The following is a 19,321-nucleotide window of genomic DNA, read 5'->3' on the forward strand; positions in this document are numbered from 1 at the left end:
TCCGGAAGTGGGAAAAAGGTACGTTTAGTACCGCAGTTGGTACTTTTTGGTACCTTGTTTGTTAATTGATCTAAAACTTTGAATTTTGGAATTTTGGATACACTATGGCAAGCTAAATTGGGATGCCAAAAGAGTTTTTGAACATTTACAAAAATCAATTGTTACAAAATAATTGATTGTTGTTACGAAATAAAGGGGTATATAGACAAAATATGAAAACTAGTACCGTATTTGGTACCATTTCATACTTTCTTTACAGATTGAACTAGAGCTCTGAAAATTAGCATGTAGATTCTACTAAGAAATATATTCTGCTTATTTAGGTCCCCATCGTTGTTCGTTTGTAAGACGATTCATGGGTAAATTATAGACCAAACTGAAGATGTTTGACAGTGAAACAAAACACGATACGTGCGTGAGCTGTTTAAACCAGTGTTGCCAAAAAGATAATAGCTAAAAATCACCCTTAATAGTGATGATTTTCTTTACTATGGAGAAAATTTCATTGAAATTCTGCCGTTAGATTTTTTTTTAAATTATTACAAAACAAATTTTTTTTTAGTCTTTAGGAAAAGTCTCATCCCTAGAAGCCAAAATGTTGTTCCAAGTTGACAGAAAATTGGCACAAAGTCCGCTTATAAATACCTTAAGCAAGATATATTCATTTACAGGTAGTGACTATCTATCTATCTATCTTTCAAAATCAGTCATTAGGGCAACTCTGATTTTGTGTATGTTACAAGTTCGCGCCATTTCTCGTTGGTTGTATGTGTTATGGTTCTTAACTATAATACACACACGCAACCAAATCCATTGACAGATAGTGCACTTCGCGAGAAAAAAATTTTACTCAGCTGTTTACGGTACACTACCTGGTAATTATGTATTGTATAGTTTTATAAACGTATATGTCCCGGTTTAAAGCTTTTGGAAAAACTGTTGTTATTGATGTTGTAAGCCAAATATTCATGTGGAGCTAGCGATCCTCGTCATGCTCCATAGATCAGCAAGCTTGTTCTCTCTCTCACTGATACTCTCCACTCGATACAGCTTATTGTCTGCGACTGCAGTCGCAGCTACTCGATATACAGAGAATTCCAATATCCGCAATCTGTGGACGCGCCCGGTAATTATTTGCTGAGCTTCTCGTGATAACTATGAACATCACACAAATTGGAGTTCAGCGTTCCAAACCATGTGATCAAGTCAGTCCTTTTCGGGAATTCTTGTTTTTATTAAAAAAAAACTGATACATTAGACTTTTCAGCTTGTTGCCTTGTGTCGTAAACAGCAATCCTTCGGTTTCTGCTGCCCCACTATGTATTGGGCGGGTTATTCTCAAAAATCAAAAATTTTAATAAATCACGTTATAATGCTAGGCATATTGATATTAAACCAATTTAGATAACGATAGAAAAGTTAAAACACGCCTATTACTACCATATGATGAAATGAATTGACTGTAAACATAATGATATCATCTTGTATCTTCAAAAAATAATTAATGTCTGTTGTTGTGTAAAAATAGAACCTATTTTATTATGCTAAATCTTTAGGAGGTTAGAATGCTTTCGCGTGAAAGTTCCAATTAGTAAGAAAAAGTCATGTTTTGAAAGTTTAAAATTACTCATAGTTTCTAAATAAAGTCAAAGTTACAAATATGGCAAAGGTATATTGCTTTGATTTTATGTATGTATGTATGATGCAAAATGTTATGTGTTTTAGGTTTTTGACATACACCATTTCACGTCATCTGGTGTATGAAGAATACTAAATATAAACACGATACACCTGTCAGAATCTTGCATAATAGATATCTAGGCGACTATGTGAATGTTGTTGTTATTGTTTATTCGAATTTGTTGTGGCCTATTATGAAATTATATTTGTTTTGCGTTGTTATACCTGTATTATTACATATATACGTATGTATGTATTATATATTAAAATATTTAGCTTATTCATTAATTTATTTTATGTTACTTGCTCTTTGAAGAAAACAAAGCCTAATCAAATGATTCGCACTCAGCTTGAGGGGAGAGAGATAAAGAAAATAAACCATGGTATTTCCAAGTTGTCAAGTTTCACCATGTGACATCACTAGCTCATTTTTAATAATTTTCGCACTTTTTAAAACGTATTTTTTAATGTCATTGCTAAACATATACCCAGCAACCATGGAGTAACTAAAAGAACAAAAAACCAGTAAGGAAAGGCAAACGTCGGACCCTACCCTACACCACCGAGTCTACGTAATACTTTTAATATATAGCAATTATATACAAATTTAGTCAAACTTTAATTTTGCATACCTATTGAAATATCGAATAGAAACTTCTACGATTTTCTTACAATGGTACGAAAATTGTGGCAGCGCTAAAAGTCGAAACGAGTAAAAGATATATATGGAAACATAACCTAAATCTGGTTCGGTTTTGATGACATTTTTTGCATGACTGAAAAATAAAAAAGTATGTACAATAACAACGATAGGGGAATTAGAGTTTGTCTGAAGAGATGTTGCTCAGAAAAACTTACCCTCGTTGACATCGCACTGAAACTTACTAGTTAAAAGATTTCACATAATGTATGTTCAATTATGGTAACTTTATAAGAATAAACGGTGAGATGTGAACTGTAGGTTAGTCAGACGGACAGATATGATCCACGATTGTGTTAAAAATGATTATGTAAGCAATGACCGAAACGCGTCCACCAGTGATGTGGTATCTGTGGCCTGATTTGTCTTACAAACTAATCTGTTACTGTTAAATCAAAAATAACATTATTAAAATAACCCCAGAAAAACTATGCGTACATCCGTGCACATGTTCATTCGTTGCTGTCTCAACAACAACTGAATCAAAGAGAATAACAGCGTGTTCAAGCCGTATTTAATAAGTTGGACGCATCGGTGAATTGCTACAACAAAGCATCTTTTTGGGGAAATTGATATGTCAACATATGTTAACAGTGCGAAAATTTCGGCAAATTTGTTTCAACCAATCAGAGCAAGAAGAAAGAAGTTTAATAATTTTTGGGTGTAAAGAAAACACATTTAAAAATGTTCAAAATACCAATTAGCTTCAGAGGCTTTACCCACAAAACAGGATGGGACGTTGAAGTCCGATCTGTGTGGTGCTCATTGCTGCCACGACAAGCTGAGCTGCGAGCTACCGGACGCGTCCACAGGTTGCGAGTAGTGGAAAGCTCCATACAGAGTAGCTATAACGGCAGTCGCGGACAATCAGCGGTATCGAGCGGAGAGTCTCAGTGAGATAAATACTGAGTGCCTATGATGCTCGATATGACAAGGCGGGTTATTGACGCCTTTAAATAGCCAAAGGCCAACCTGTTCCCGCAGCGATCGGTCCTTTGGACCGGAACGAGTTTACTCACCTGCAGGAGCCTGACAAGGATTAACACCTCCACATGAAAATGTGGCTACAAAAACAACAAACAAATCCACCAAGATGGCAGGTTTAAATAGTTTCATAAGGTTATTGTAGCCGTAGATAGCTACCAAGTGAATGTTAACAAATGGACCAAATAGGAGGATTGTGATAAGAGCCAATCCAATAAGGAGGATTGTGATATCACCACAAGGAGAGGTAGGCTCATGGATGTCTGTTGGATTTTCAGGTCATTTGAAAAGGACAGTTAAAGTTTGTTGCCTACGAGAATGACGTTGTCATCATGGTGTGTGGCCGTTCAGAGTTCATATAGTGGGCTGCCAAAATACTAGGAAACTTGGTATGTTCAGGGAATTTCTGCTAGATGTGATGGAGCTACCGTGATCACTACTGAATGTCCTGAAAAGCCATTGCAATGTCATGACTTTGACCTTGCGATGGTCACATGGCGACTTAAGCTTGATTTGCGGGGATGAGGAGGAGGAGTCATAGGCGGTTGAAAACCTATTGCGAGAGAAGGTGCAGGATTATGACTACACAAAATCTATGTTCCTGTTTAAATTATCTTCATGCTAAAGTCCTTTCACCATTCTTGACTACTATAGCTTTTAATTGCATATTGGTGGGAGCTTCTACAGACGTCCTGGCCGTTTTGTGATGCATGTCGGTTCCTAATCTTCTTCTTTTTAGTGTCTGGCATTGTACTTCTGTGCTTTTGGAATCTTTCGGGAGCGACACAATAGGCCTAAGTTCCCTGGGTGAAACTTATAGTGAATGAGATTGCTAGACACCTGCCATTATATACCCTAAGTTTAAAAGCCATAACAGCAGCAAACACAATTTATAAATTATTTATTTTGAAGTTTATTTGAAGTTTCTCTCAGCTTGGTTGATGCGGCCACCTGATAAATACGCCTTAAACCTGTTTGTCGATGTCAAACGGTTGCTTTTCGTTTGTCTGGGCTTCTTTTTCCGATCTCTATTCGTCTATATAGACAGTTTTTAGTATTTATTGTTTATGAGTTTTTAGCTCTTTTGACTTTGATGAATCTGTTTATACATCGAAAATCTTCCCTTTTTGCTCTTGAGTGACGCATAAAAGTCGTTTCGAGATAGATAGACAGGCTATAAGAATACGATTCCATCAACGCTAACGAAAATGGCTGACTATCGCTGATGCAAATTTACAACGTAAAATTAACTGCAAACAGGGGCCAAAGAAGTACCAAAGATTCTAAACAAATATATGCGATAGAGCGATAAAATGTTACTATTGGTCTCTGAATACATTTTAAAACGCAAAGTTGAAGACCAGAAATCAATAACAATTGGAAATACATCTTCGTGTCAAAGAGAGACTTTCTAAGATGGCGAATTCTCCCAAAATACTTCATTTTACAAGAATGATGTCAAAGGCAAAAAAATATTCATCAAATTTTACGATGTATTGGAAACTTGTTTTATAAAATTGTGTACTACTCTCCATACCGGCAAAATACTAATAATCTACAGTTAATCAACTTAAACACCATATAATTACTTTTGTTCGCTATAATTAACACCGGTCAACTGTCTTATAAATTATGAGAGTTTGAAAGGGTGGTTTTATATAGTTTGCAAATACAATGGGGTACGGATTTCCAAAACTTTCCCCAAACTATCGTTAATTTCAGCTTATGGGCCAAAACGCCACCCCGTTCCCACCCTATCCGTAAGCAATATATATTGCATGATATCATCAATAGTACATGATGGCGATTATGATGCGAACAAGTGAATGACCAGTGAGGAGCGAATTGACAGACACAAGTTTAAGGCTATTGCGTTCTATATTCCACATGGGCTTTACTACGTGTTATTTCATTTCTGCTTTACACTGTTCTATACTTGTATACACCACAACATGTAAGCCAGTGAACCCCATATTCACCTCTTCTGCATATGCATGCTTGCGTATTATCTACGCACAAATGTTTGTTTATATGTTGTAGGCTGGTAATGATATGTATTGTGCAACGTTATCTGCAACGTTATAATTGTTAAGACATTTCGCTATGGTGCAGCGACCGCCTTTGGCCTCGTCATATGTGTTTATGGGGTGCTCGTTCACTGACCATTTCTTAAATTTTTTTCTATTTCTACACTAACATATATATTAGCGGTCATTTAACGCAAAATGTATGCCTCTGGCCATAATGAAGAAAAAGATAACTCCCTGTCATATAGTGTTTCAGACTCAATTCATGTCCATACATTTAAGTTAAGAAATAAAGCTCCATCTGCTTAAAAGAGCCTCAACCCATTTCGAATGTTAACGAAATAGTATATTATACTTTTCGATGACATAATAGCTAGATACTTCAAAGAGAGCAAAATTTGCCGGCTTGAAGATAGTTTGTCAACTTGTTCTTTTACACAATTATTGTTTTGTTTTCAAACCTCAGCAATGTCAAACAAACAATTTTATTCAGTTTCATTTCTCATATTCCCCCGTTTGGATTTGATAGCTTTAGCTAAAGCTGCATGTATTTATGTACAGTGGCAGAAAAAATAATATGGACAATGGTCACTGAGAATAATATTCAACAAAAAAGTTAGTATTAAAATGGTGAACTAAAATTGTGTATTAAATCTCATTTAATTCACGTACGCCTGAAATGGTGAATTCACTCGGAAAAAATAATAGGGATAGGTATTTAACACAATATTGTTATTGCTAATGAATACAACATTTATAACTTCTGTGGAAATTTAAGAAAGGTCCTTGTCGACTGCACTTGGTGTGTTGACAAAGAAACCTTGGACTAACCACCTAATGCTTATAGATATTGTGGCTAGACAAATTGCTGCGACCACTGATGTTAGGCTGAGGGAGCTTTCTATTTGGTCATATGGTGGCTACGGACACTGTGTTATCTTTGAAGATATCTATATCCGTTCACAATTGGCCGACTTATTTGCACTAATTTTTTCTAATCCCACTGTGCGTCACTTGTTTAACTGCTAGACCCTCTCAATTCCATGGCAGCATCTTCCCTCCTTAACAAATTCAAAGGAACGCTGTTGGTTCCATCGTAGCTCTCCGATTAGGATGATTCCATCAAAACATTTAAGAAACCGAAAATTGCTCCGTCTGGAAGGATACAATGTTTTAATTTTTAACGATTTTCCAAATAATTCCGCATATTTTGCACTTAGCTTCTAATGTAGAACAAACGACTTGAGGTAAAATTACAACCTCATTTGTCGAGTGTACCTGAACACTAGCTGCTAACATGAATCTTTGTTAAAAATAAATAAAAATTAAACAAATTTAATAATAATATAATAATTTAGTAATAATATAATATAATAAATTCAACAATATTTATATTTTTTACTTACCTCTGCAAAGTTGCAAATTTCTGCTGGCAAAAAAAAGGCCCAGTAGAAATTTGCAGGTTCTCTATTTTCTAACTGTCAACATTTGCTCTCTTCGTGCTCTCTCCTGCTGGCAAATAAAGTACGCAAACGACTTTCAGTAAAAATTTGTGCAAACTTGCACAAATTTTTGAGTTCCCGAACACAGTTATTATTGATAGGATTTTACATTTTTTTATTCGTTCAGTGAAGTACAAAACATATGTTTAATTAAAATTACATCAGTAGTAGCAGAAAGAACAAATAAACAAAGTATGTGAAAAAACGGTATGTTCCTATTATTATTGTCCTCCACTGTATATACAAACATGTGTTCTGTTTGCATGTCTACAATTTCATACCCTACTACGTACGCGCATATATTTGTAAAATGTTATGGGGAATAGAGTATCAGCTTGAAAATACGTCATTGTTGTTTTCTAACCTTTACCCGAGTAATCCCCCTTTGAAACCTCAGTCGTTTTCAGTTTCGTATTTATTCTCACTGGTTCTCTCATTGTCGTTTTTAGCTTTGACAACCCATATTGTAGGTTTTTATCTATGGCATGCATTATGACTCATACAAATAAACCGCACCCACCACTACCAATATAAAGCGTAGATAACACACAGCTGAGTGGAGAGTTTCGTGGTGGGTCTCCACATGATGACAGCAACAGTCGCTTGTCAGAGTCCAACAGCATTCAACTCTGAACAGCACCATCGTCATGGCACTTTACTTCGATTTCGTTCACCCGAAGACAACAGCCCCATGTTTCGTAAGAAAATGACACGTTGTTTACCACGAGGTAAACTACAAGTGGTGGTGGAGCCAGCCATTCAGACACACAAAAACCGCTTATGCCTGCCTAATATTCTGCAATACCTTTTCTTGCTTACCAATCTTTGTCTGTGGTTGTCTTTTTTGATGGACATGTGCGGTAATCTATACACCCATACTGTCTGGTGGGGTGAATTTGTTTGTTTGCAAGGGGGCTTGACAACGAACTACTGTATATAGTTGAGAATATGGATAAGTTTCTCTCTTTTATTCTCTGTCATTTTGTACTTCTAGCAATCTCTTCTGTACAAAAAGTTTCAGATAACTTTTCGACGCACTGTATCGATTATGGCGACGATGGGAGGTTGAAGATGACGTTGTTCATAAATAATTTAATTATTAAATTGAGTTTATATGTGAGACATGTACATCTTTTTATAGTTTGTGCAGGGTTTTCTCAAAGCAGTCGAATTAATAGTTGCCATATTTTAGATAATGGGGATGGAATATTTGCTCTATTTGATTTTGTCTTTATTGATGTCTAATTTTTTTTTTGTTGAACACTTGTTTTTATTGGATGTGTTAAGCATGTTTCGAGACATACACTATGTCATAAAAGTATGTATATATGTAGCTCTATTTACAAAAAGAGCTACTAACTGCATAAACTTGTCGCCCAATTCATAACTTGGAGGAATTTTTTAAGTCATTTAGTTTTTTATTAGTAGTAGTTTTTTCTCAAATAAACCATTGCAAATAAGTTTACAGCAGCTATGGGTTGGTATTGTATTCTGCTTTATGCAAAGAAAATTTAATTAGGGTTACATGGCTGCAAGCGGAATCTTCGGTAACAGTATCGAAACCGAAAATTTCTCTTAGGATATGTTAATGCATTTCTTAGGCAACGAAAATTTCATTTGAGGTGCATACCGGCCCTCACTGGAAAAATGTATCACCATGTTATCTTATCAGCCATTGAACTGTCATCACAGATACGATAAGTCAGACTCATATTTTAAGAGTTGCCATCGAAAATAATGCCATAGACCTACTTACAGTCGCATAGGGTATTTCCTAGTTTAGTTTCGGACAGAAATTTTGGAGCGATCGCAGCATCCCTAATTTGGTAATAACATTCGCTGACTTTCTCCGAACTCGAAAAATGAACTTATAGTTGCTAGAGTCAGCTGTATCCCCAATTTCCTCATCCACTGATTGCTTCTATACTTTAAGTTCCCAGTGTTGTCGCAAGAAACCTACCAGCTAGCTTTATTCTCTTGTTCTCTGACTCTCTATCTCCCTTTAAACTGGCATTGTTTGTTTGGTTTTGAGAAAAACAACAAAATCCAGAACTTGTTTCGCCCCAAACAAAAACAAAAAAGGGGGGCGAGAGTGAATGGCGAAGAACAACAAAGCTGTGTTCATAGTAGTAGTAGTAGCCTTAGTGATACATCGACTGTGTTGTTTGTTTAAGTTGCTGAGTTTTTGTGGACGTTTTTGGATCGTGTAGGCTAGAGCTACGTTGCAACTTTAACACAATATAGACAGCGTAAAGTACATAGCAACCTCTTAAGAAGCCTACAAAAGATACAATAACAAAAACAACAAGAAGCAGCTTAAAAAGAGACAACGGTGAAGTAAAATAAATAAATTTTATACTCTCTGTCTGAGGTTGCTGCTTCTGCTACCAGGCCATATCAAATACATTCTCCAACAACGCCACATAGTGTTGTCGTTGTTGCTGCTGGTGCTGCTGCTGCCACCGCTTATGGGGCTTGCTTGGCTGCTGCTTTCAAGTTACGTTTTAGATTTTTGGTTTCTTTAGTCATTAAGTAAACGTCATTCCCTGAAAAACGTTAGCGTTCTGCAGTATCGCTACGTTAAAAACGTGAATTTTCAATTTCTTTAACTGAACAAACATTCCTAATTACCTGGTAACACGCACTTGCCTGTGACATATACCGAACCAACCTACCACTAAGTTCATTACCAAAACAAGTTTGTTATATATTTGTTCCTTGGCGCCAATTTTAACCACAGCGAGTGCTAGTGCAGAAAGTGTTTCCAATAGTTATCCTTTCCAAGAGACTGTCCAACCAACGTAACATAGTTCGTGAAAAAATAGAGTAACCATAATGGCCGGTGGTAGAAAATTTACACGCAATAATTCATCAAGCCAACAACTTCCCGAAAGAGGACCAGGTAAAACATAAAACCATGCTAAACAAAATATTATAGATCTGATGCTGCTGCAGCTCCTATCCCCAAACACACAACGCAGCACCACACAGTGAAGGAGGGTTGGCGTTAAATTTAAGTGTTTGTGTATTGTTATTAGTTATATATATATATATATATATATATATATGTGTGTGTTATTCAAAACCCTTGTGCATTGTAAATCAAATTTAGCCACGCTTTATCAATTTTGACACCTCTTTGTCAACGTGGCCACTTCAATTACTTTTAAATCGATATCGACCAACGAAGGCGATCTCTATACAACACTGCCATGCCATAATAATAGCAACAACCAGACCATTAACGTTCGTTCGTTACTTTCTAGTCGGGGGAAGCGTTGACGTATGCAATTTTGTTGTACGCCACATATTGGACTTACCTATGCGCTCGCTGACCACACCGACAACAGACCGCCCTTGTTTCGCTCACCGCCTTGCTGACTTAGCAGTCCGCAATAGTGATACCAACGCATTGTCGTTTCGCAAAGTGCCACGCTTTCTTTTGGCCATGTGAGAGGTGCTTCTTCCCTTTCGCCACACACCTTCACATTGCCATGTGATTTTGTGTATAGAACACATATGTACATATCTTGATCACAAATACCTATTTTTTTTAAAGACAATTGTTGTTGGTCGGTCTCACAATTCAAGGTTATCAAATCTCACATAAGAAATGAAAAATTCAAGTGAAGACTGCCTACCACATTCCACCACCCAATCTGCACATTTTGTGTGTGTCTTGTCTATCATTTTTAGAAAAATTTAATTTTTATCAATTGTTTCACTTTTTTGTTGTCGTCTACCGGGGAGCTTCAAAAACTCATTTGAAATATACTTGTCCTCGTAATAGTCGTGTTTTTTACTTTGTTTCATTAAAACATTTGCAATTGAGAATAAGCTCTGCAGATTTTGTGACTGAATCTAATTTGGAAGCCATTTTAAAAATCAAAAATTCATACATGCTCAGCATGCTTCATCAATACCTGGTAGGGATGGTACCTAAATCGAATTAGCCACTGGAGAGGGAAAAGCAATCTCTTACTCCATTACTGGCTAAGAGGCTGTCGTCAGGCGACTGGTCTTAATATGCTTCTGACGAATGCACCTGTTTCGTATCTTGAGGGCAAGATCAATTCAAAGTCAACGTCACATGCCTGTGCTATCGGCCTTGTCTGGCAAAAACAAAGACCCGTTAAAGAGGTGGTAGAACGGAAGGCGCCCTGCTCTCAGGTATATTGAAAGGGTTTGTTCGTTACACGGATCGCCAATAAGGAGAGAGACTCCATTTGTTGGGCTCGGGGAATAACAGCTGATCCATATCCCAATTCGGTAACGGTACAGAAGTTATCCAAAAGTCTGCGGTCACTTGGAGAACATCCTATCCCAAGAGAAATATGGCGAAAAAAGTATTTTGGATCAAGAACCCTTGCTGAGGACAGTGTGGCAGTGAGGGGATATTAAAATAGGAGAAGAAGATATCTGGATACCTAGGAATATGTGAAGTTTAAAAGTCGATAGACTAAAGTTTCACTTGTTCTAGGTGTCGGACCATAGAGATATCCCAGGGAATAGAGAAGCTGAAGAGCTAGCAAAATTATGATTTTGCGTATACATTTCACCGTAAATTGGAATCTGTGGGTATGCCTCTGGCGCCATATAAGGCCCGACGAGCAACACTAAGCCCCTATGAACGCTCCAAGATTTGTTGAGGTTGGCTGGAATAGAAGTCTTACTCATAGGGTCCGTTATGGTCGGTCACTGTTTGTTTGCAAAACTTGTTGATAGGTAAAAGGTTACAAATAACGATTTCTGCAAAAACTGTGAGGTCATCGAGGATGTGGAGCCACATTTTTATATGGAAGCGGTGATCCTCGCCAAACTTCTGTGTGAGCAAGCTCGTTCCGGTCCAAAGGACCGATCAGGCGCCAATAACTCGCCTTGTCATATCGAACATCATAGGCACTCAGTATTTGTGCAAGAGCCGGTGTTAACTGGCATCTCACTGAGACTTTCCGCTCAATACCGCTGGTTGTCCGCGACTGCCGTTGCAGCTACTCTGTATGGAGCATTCCACTATCCACAACCATATTATTTTTGTAACTTCGTTCACAGTAAATTGTGATGTTTAATTCTAGGACCACTGGGGTTCGAGCGCGAATCCCATAACGATCGTGTGCCAATGCAGACGCTTGTGCCAGAAAATTAGGTTTTCAACTAGCTGGTATAAAGCGTATAAAGCAAAGCAGAATATCTTTCATTGCCAGAATACAAGTTTAGTAAAAGATCGATAACTTGCTGCCAATGAAATGAGTTTGGTCCGTTTTTCTTTATCCCATGAACACATTCATTTTTATAACTCATTTCCGATAGTCCATAGACGTGAGTCTTGTTTTGCTTAAACTGGTTTTATCTTTTCAAACTTTATTCATTCATATCGTTAAGGAGCTTGGATCTTTCTAGCTGGTTGGTAGGCAGACAAAAATACAGTATTGTTTAATATAATTCAAAGTTAACCCATTGACATACATTCCAAATCGAAAGTGAATTCAAATTGTAACATATGGGTGTTGTAAGTAGTTTCTTGCTGGTAGATGCGTGCCTGAAGAAAGCTCAAATTTAATTGATTATTCATGCCATGATGATAAATGCCAGAAGACGCCCAAGTTAGATTCAAAGACAAGTTCTATTTGGTGCGCATTGTGCACATACCCTTCAGTTCTTTAGACTTTCTAAAAGTAAGCTTCCACAACGTGTTAAAATGGGTTTTTTAATTTGTCATCGACTTTTTACCTTCTCTACATTTTACTCTTTTTTATTTCACACAAACCGTTTAAAATTATAATGCAACCAAAATCATACATAATAAATTTCTTTGATAGTAACGTTTATGTTAATTTTGTTTAATCTATGCATATTAAAATTCGGGTTTTTCAAAAAGCTTATTTGAATTTTTTGTTATCAATAAATTGATTCTAATACCAAATAAAGAAAATTTTTATAATGATTCCTCTAAAAGTTTATATATTATTTTATTTTTGCGGAGTTTTCACAGTACATCATAATATAAAGTTGAAAATAAAGTTGAATAACTTTAGAACATCTTAATGGACTGTAATTTTATTTCAAGTACAAAGTAAACAAAAAGCTCTCTCTAAAAGGGCAACAAGGTTAAAGAAAAACACTTTATTTTTGGAGTTTATTGCATTTTAACGTTGGTTGACGGGAGGCCACCGTGGCGCAGAGGTTAGCATGTCCGCCTATGATGCCGAACGCCTGGGTTCAAATCCCGGCAGGAAGATCAGAAAAAATGTCAGCGGTGGTTATCTCCTTAAAAAAGCTGGCTACATTTGTGAGATAACCTGTCATGTTAAATCTTCCCCACCAAGTGTTGTCGCTATGCGGCTCGCCGTTCCTAATTTTTGAGCTTAAACATTAATCGGACTGATCTAATTAATATGAAAGATGTATCCCCTGTTTCTTCATGGAATGTTCATGGAAATTTTGTAATGTTGGTTGACGAGGATCAATTTTACAACTAAACAATCAAACATATGACTTATAATACTAACGCCCAGCTGATTTTGGCAAATTAACAGCGATCATTCACAATAGCTTGTATGCAAAGTGTTTTGTGTGTGCTGTGTTTTGTATTTGTTTAAGACAAACTCGATCAAACAAGAGGTGTATGCACACATAACCATCAGTCATGTCAAGTTTTTGGGAACAACAACTTTAATAAACGATGATTTACCATATAACTTCAAAAAAGAAAACAGAATTTTATGGCGATCTATTTTATTTTTTGCGCTAAATGTATTACTTACATTATTTCTCGCAATGACTAAGCCAACTGATATAATTCCTGCTTAAGAACATAAGGCCAGTAAGGAGCCGAAGCTATATATTTAAGACCGGAGGCGACACGTGGATGGGGTGTATGCATGTGGTTGTTTGTGTGATACGTCTAGTAAAAAGAGTACCTGTTACTTGTCTGGTAAATAGGATTTGAGAGCAAAATGCATAAATAACTACATTTCTTAGAATTTTGCATAAAATGGAACTGGTGAGACAAAAATTGGCTTAAAAGCCAGCTACTGAACTAGATGATGGTGCCAACTGGTTATTGACTGTACAAATGGGGTGTTATCGATTCAATCACTACTTATCATTCAAACCCATGTATCAGTAGCGCTATTAAGTTTATTGAACTATCGTGCAATACACTGCTACAACAACAACAACATAAGAAGTTAATAAACCGATTACTATGTGAACATAATGATTATATTGGTGATATTAAAACCAGAGAATTGCCGATTGCTTAAAGACAATCAATAATTTCTAAACAATTTGTCAAAACAAAAAGTTCGTGTGGCACGTTATTTGATTGATCATGGTCAATCATTGTTTTTTTTTATAAAAGTTTATTAAGATCACTTTCCCACATTTGTTCTTCTGTGTGGTGCTGCTGCTTAAAACATCTACATAAATGTTTATCATCTATTACATATTGATGTATGAGAAAAAAACCCACGCAAAGTAAGAAAGAAAAACGCCAAGTGAAAAAGAAAAGTCAAAAAATTTTCTTATTCTATACGTACTTAAGATATACACGTTCATAAATTTAAAAACAAATGTTTTTACAATAGAGATGATAAAATTGATTCTTTAGTACTTTTAACGTCAAAAAACTTTACAAAATTAAAAAAAAAATTATTTTTTTTAAATAGTATTTTTTTAAGATTGTAACACATGATTTTTAAATATGCGCAAATTTTTATTTCATGAAGACCAAATTTCTATATAATCTATATTTTTTAGAAAAACTTGAAGAAAAATCAAACTTTGTCACAATTTTTGAATTTTCCTGTAAACATTAAATGTTCACGATATTGAATATGAAAATCTTATTTTGGGTTTTTATAAACATATTTTAGGAAAACATTTTATCTTTGTTCAACCAACCCTTAAAACCTTTTTTTCGGGTTTTCTGTTTTTTTTTTGCGTTTGATCTCAACATCTTTTTGGGATTTCAAAAGGATATTGTTGAGGCCGTCATTTAATTGTTTCTATTCAAATGCGTGATTTTCGTATGAAAATCAGATGACTTCATAGTGGAAAAGTGACGTCTGATTCAATCATGGGTACTTTAGTAGAGCTGGCAAAATAACGATGGCACTATGGATATTTTAAATTTTGACTGAATATCGATTGACATTGTTTCAATGGATACTATCGGAAAAGTTAAGTTTTTTGCAAAATTAAACAAAAATAAGCTATGCGACACTAGATGTATCCTTTAGGAATCATTGCACCTATAGAGGGCGCAATTTTCATCCGATTAGGCTAACATTTTATACAATTATTTCTCTCATAACTTCCAACTGACTTTATTAATCTTAGTCTTATTTGGTCACACAACCCCCTCTTGTATCAAAATAATACCGCCTGGTATGGATAAAATATAAAACGATAAGTACTGTTTTTTAGTACCGAACTGAGATTGTTCTAATAATAACATTATCGTTATCACTTGAATATTGAATTAAAACAAGTACGTTGAAAATAATTTTAATTTCAATTTATTTCGTTTGGGTATGTTAAAAATATCGGAGACAACCGTAGCGCAGAGGTGAACTTATCAGCCTATGACGTTGAACACCTGGGTTCGAATCCCGGCAAGAACATAAGAAACAAATTTTCAGCTGTGGTTATCCCCTCTTGCTGCGACATTTGTGAGATACTATGCCATGAAAAAACTTCTCCCGAAACTTTAACAGCTGAGTACAATTTTTTCTCGAGAAGTGCACTATCTGTCGACGAGTTTTGGTTGTGTGTATGTTTTTTATAGTTAAGAACCATACACACACAAACAACGAAAAATGGCGCCAACTAGTAAAATACACAAAATCAGAGTTGCACTAAGCACTGATTTTGACAGATAGTGCACTTTTGTCACTACCTGTAAATGAATATATCTTGTTTGCTGCCGAAAATTTTGCTTGAGGTACATACTGGATCTAGCTCCGTGTTGCTTTAGATTGTACGCTTCTCGTTACTATCAGACGTTGCTGCGCTGCGGGGAAATGATCCTAATCAAGGGTCCAGTTATTTCAGTACTGTATAGTGTAAAGTACGTTCGCTTCAAGAATCTATCGTGTACTATCTACTTGCCTTGTAGTGGACAGTGCTAACATGATAAAGGTTCATTGTTAACAGCTCATACCGTTCGTACAATACACTGGAGAATCGAAATACAAGCAATTTTCCAAAGAATTTTAGACTTTATAAAAAAAATCAAATTTAATAAATCTTTTTTGTACATTTAAAACTCTATTTTGTACCATTTCTTATTCAACAATTCTCGTTTGTCATCTCTGTTTTCGTACATAACGGTTGCTTTCTCCTCCCCTCCTAGTATTACTTTTTCTCTCCTCTCTTCGCTCTCTCATGCTCTTGCTTTGTTTATGGAAAATGCTGGGTGAGAATTTTTATACTCAAGTAGGTATTTTCCAAAAATAAAAAAAAAATTTCACCAAAAGTTAATGCAAAAGTAACAGCGAACAAACGAACGACAACGAAAATATACGGCGGCAGTCGCTCATTCAGTTCGTCATTGAAGTGGTACGACGCAGCAGATCCATTTTGTTTTTGGAAAAAAGAAAAAACCCAAACAAATTTTTGGCGGTGATCAAATATCGAAGTTTTTCGAGTTTTGATTAAGCCAAATTGAATCATCATCTAAACAACCAAACAATTCTTCAATCATCAAAGAAATTTGAGGACCATAAAACTATTGGACGCATCTTGTTTCTTACAATATCTAAAAAAGTAATTATAATTTTTCCAATTATACCTACCTAGCCTAACTACAAGTTTGAGGTGATGTGGTGTGTATGTAGTAATACAATCGCTTTATTGTCTTTGAGTTGTTGTTAATTTTAATTTTCGTGTGAAAATTAATTTGTTTTTTAAATTCTAAATGAATATATTTCTAGAGATTGCATAATTATGAATTTGTGTGTAAAAATTGCCCCGTTTTGGCAAGAGTGCGATTCAGACTGTTTGTTGTTTTTGTTGCAATTTTTTTTGTCTTCTGGCTATACTAAACATAAAATATTTCTTTGATTCTTTCATATGTACTATATGTATATTAAAAATGAATACACCATTTCCATAGTCTGCCATATAAAACTAGAGATACAATTTTAACGCTTTAAAATTATGAACTTTTTAGTATAATTATCTCTTTTAAACCTATTCTGGATAGAACAGTTGTTTGGAAAAAATTTACTGTGCATAAATATAAATATATCCAGTGCTCAAATATATCACTTATGCAAAAACGATGAATAGCAGCCGATCAATCCTAGCTACATACTCTGTACAGTAAAATTGCAAATTTCATTCATTCCATTAAGGAAGAAGGACAAACTTCTCACACATCACTGAGTGCTGTCCGATTCAAGTTTAAGCTCAATGACAAAGGGACCTGCTGTTTACAGCCGAGTCTGAATGGCGTTCCGCAGAGTGACGCCTCTTTGAGGAGAAGTTTTTACATGGCAAAGTACCTCACAAATGTCGCTAGCATAAGAAGGGGATAACTACCGCTGAAAAAAATTTTTATGATGTTTTGTCAGGACTCGAACCCAGAAATTCAGAGTCATAGGCGGACATTCTAACCTCTGCGCTACGGTGCCCTCTGTACAGTAACAAATTATATTACTACTTTCTGAACGTTTTATAAGCGTCTATCACTAAATACACCAAAATAAAAAAAAAAGTTTTTTAGATTAAGTATATTTAAAATTTTATTTTTTTAGCCCCTGTTCCTTAATGGAATGTTCATGGGCAAAATTTGCAAAAAACAAAAAAAGTTTGCCCTTTAGGGCCAAAATTAATGAAGTATATTTAAAATATATTTTTTTTGCTTAATTCAATTGCAAATATTTTTTTAAAATAAATTAACGTTTAATTTTTCCTTTTGTTTTCATTTTAGTGGAGTCCCTCATCTACTGGCGCGATGTGAAAAAATCTGGTATTGTTTTTGGTGCTGGTCTTGTAACCCTCTTGGCCATCTCATGCTTTTCCGTCATCAGTGTATTCGCCTATTTGTCACTTTTACTGTTGGCCGGCACAATTGCATTCAGAATCTACAAATCGGTAATGCAGGCTATTCAAAAGACCTCAGATGGACATCCCTTCAAGTAAGTAGAGCTACAAACACATTCGATTTGTATTAAATCAAAATGAACTCACCAATCCAACCTCCCATTATTAAACTAATATTCTTTATTTGATTTGCACAGAGAATACTTGGATATTGATTTGACTTTGTCGCAAGAGAAAATTCAAAACATTGCCGGTGTTGCTGTGGCCCACATAAATGGTTTCACCGCTGAATTGAGAAGATTATTCTTGGTTGAAGACTTGGTCGATTCTATCAAATTCGGTGTTATTTTGTGGGTAATGACCTACATTGGAGCATGGTTCAATGGCATGACATTGGTTATTTTGGGTGAGTTGGAGCGTCTTTGCTCATGCCTACATCATTGAATTATTTAATATGAGATTAGTATATTAAAATGTCCCTATGTAACAATTTGAGTGCCCTCTTTTATTTATTTACTTTTTGGCTCTAGATCATTAGGCGCATATATAATAGAATAAAATGGTTAAACATTACAAGGAAACAGCTTAGCTTTTTTAAACAAATAAATATATAAAAATGGCTGTTATAACATGTTCGAAGTATTCTCAATCGCTAGCCTAATATATTTTGTAATAATAGCTACTTCCAATTTAAGGATACACAGGCTCGCCTGACTTTGTGGGGCAACCTTTAAACTCAGTGTTCATAACACACCGCCATAGTTTCACCCATTGATCTACCATCTAATTTCATCACTTCTTAACTCCGCAATCAGGCAGGGCTGTAGCGAGTTTACCAATTGCCGTTTCTTTCAGTCAACTTCAACACCTATCATATTTACTTTTTATTGGTGAAAAATTTCACAACAATCATGCGCTTAGACCAGCTGGTCGAATACCTCATTGAGACCTTATTACACAGCTACTCCGAAGCTGAGCTTATCATAAAAACGCTGAACACCTTCGGAGCTACAAGTTCAACCCTGTGTGGTGCTCATAGTTCCGGTCTTAAATATCTCGGCTGGCAACCCATCGGCTCCTGCTGTCTTGTTGTTTTTCAGTGCTACTGCTACTTGAGCCTTATTCTGCCTAGGCGGTTAAAATTCTATACATCATTAAAGCTTATGTTGTATTCTTGTCACCGCTACTTTCGAATACTAGAAAAAATGTGTTTTCATTTTCTCGGCTCTCTATATGTATCTGTTACCAGATTTTCTTTCTGCGGATAGACGTTTCTTCTCTCTACTGTTCTCCAGATGACCTTCCTTAACCTGGCGCGGTGGTTTCTATGCCTCATTCTTAGCTTCAGTAACATTACGACACTCATCGTACCATGG

At 35.8% G+C, this 19,321-nt stretch overlaps 1 protein-coding gene across 6 annotated transcripts in view; it reads left to right on the forward strand.

Moving 5' to 3' along the window:
- Positions 1-19,321, forward strand: part of LOC106082573 (reticulon-1-A) — a 61,349-nt gene that overhangs the window by 39,139 nt on the left and 2,889 nt on the right. For 4 of the 6 annotated variants that reach the window (XM_013245175.2, XM_013245176.2, XM_013245177.2 and 1 more), the window contains 2 exons: positions 17,833-18,040; positions 18,143-18,351. In XM_013245175.2, the coding sequence (XP_013100629.2) occupies positions 17,833-18,040; positions 18,143-18,351 (417 nt within the window). Of the gene's footprint in view, positions 1-9,441; positions 9,796-16,418; positions 16,665-17,832; positions 18,041-18,142; positions 18,352-19,321 lie in introns of those variants that run through there. The other 2 variants (XM_013245179.2, XM_013245181.2) reach the window with 2 other exon arrangements.

This window comes from Stomoxys calcitrans, chromosome 3, assembly GCF_963082655.1.
Source record: "Stomoxys calcitrans chromosome 3, idStoCalc2.1, whole genome shotgun sequence".
NCBI classification, from domain to species: Eukaryota; Metazoa; Arthropoda; class Insecta; order Diptera; family Muscidae; genus Stomoxys; species Stomoxys calcitrans.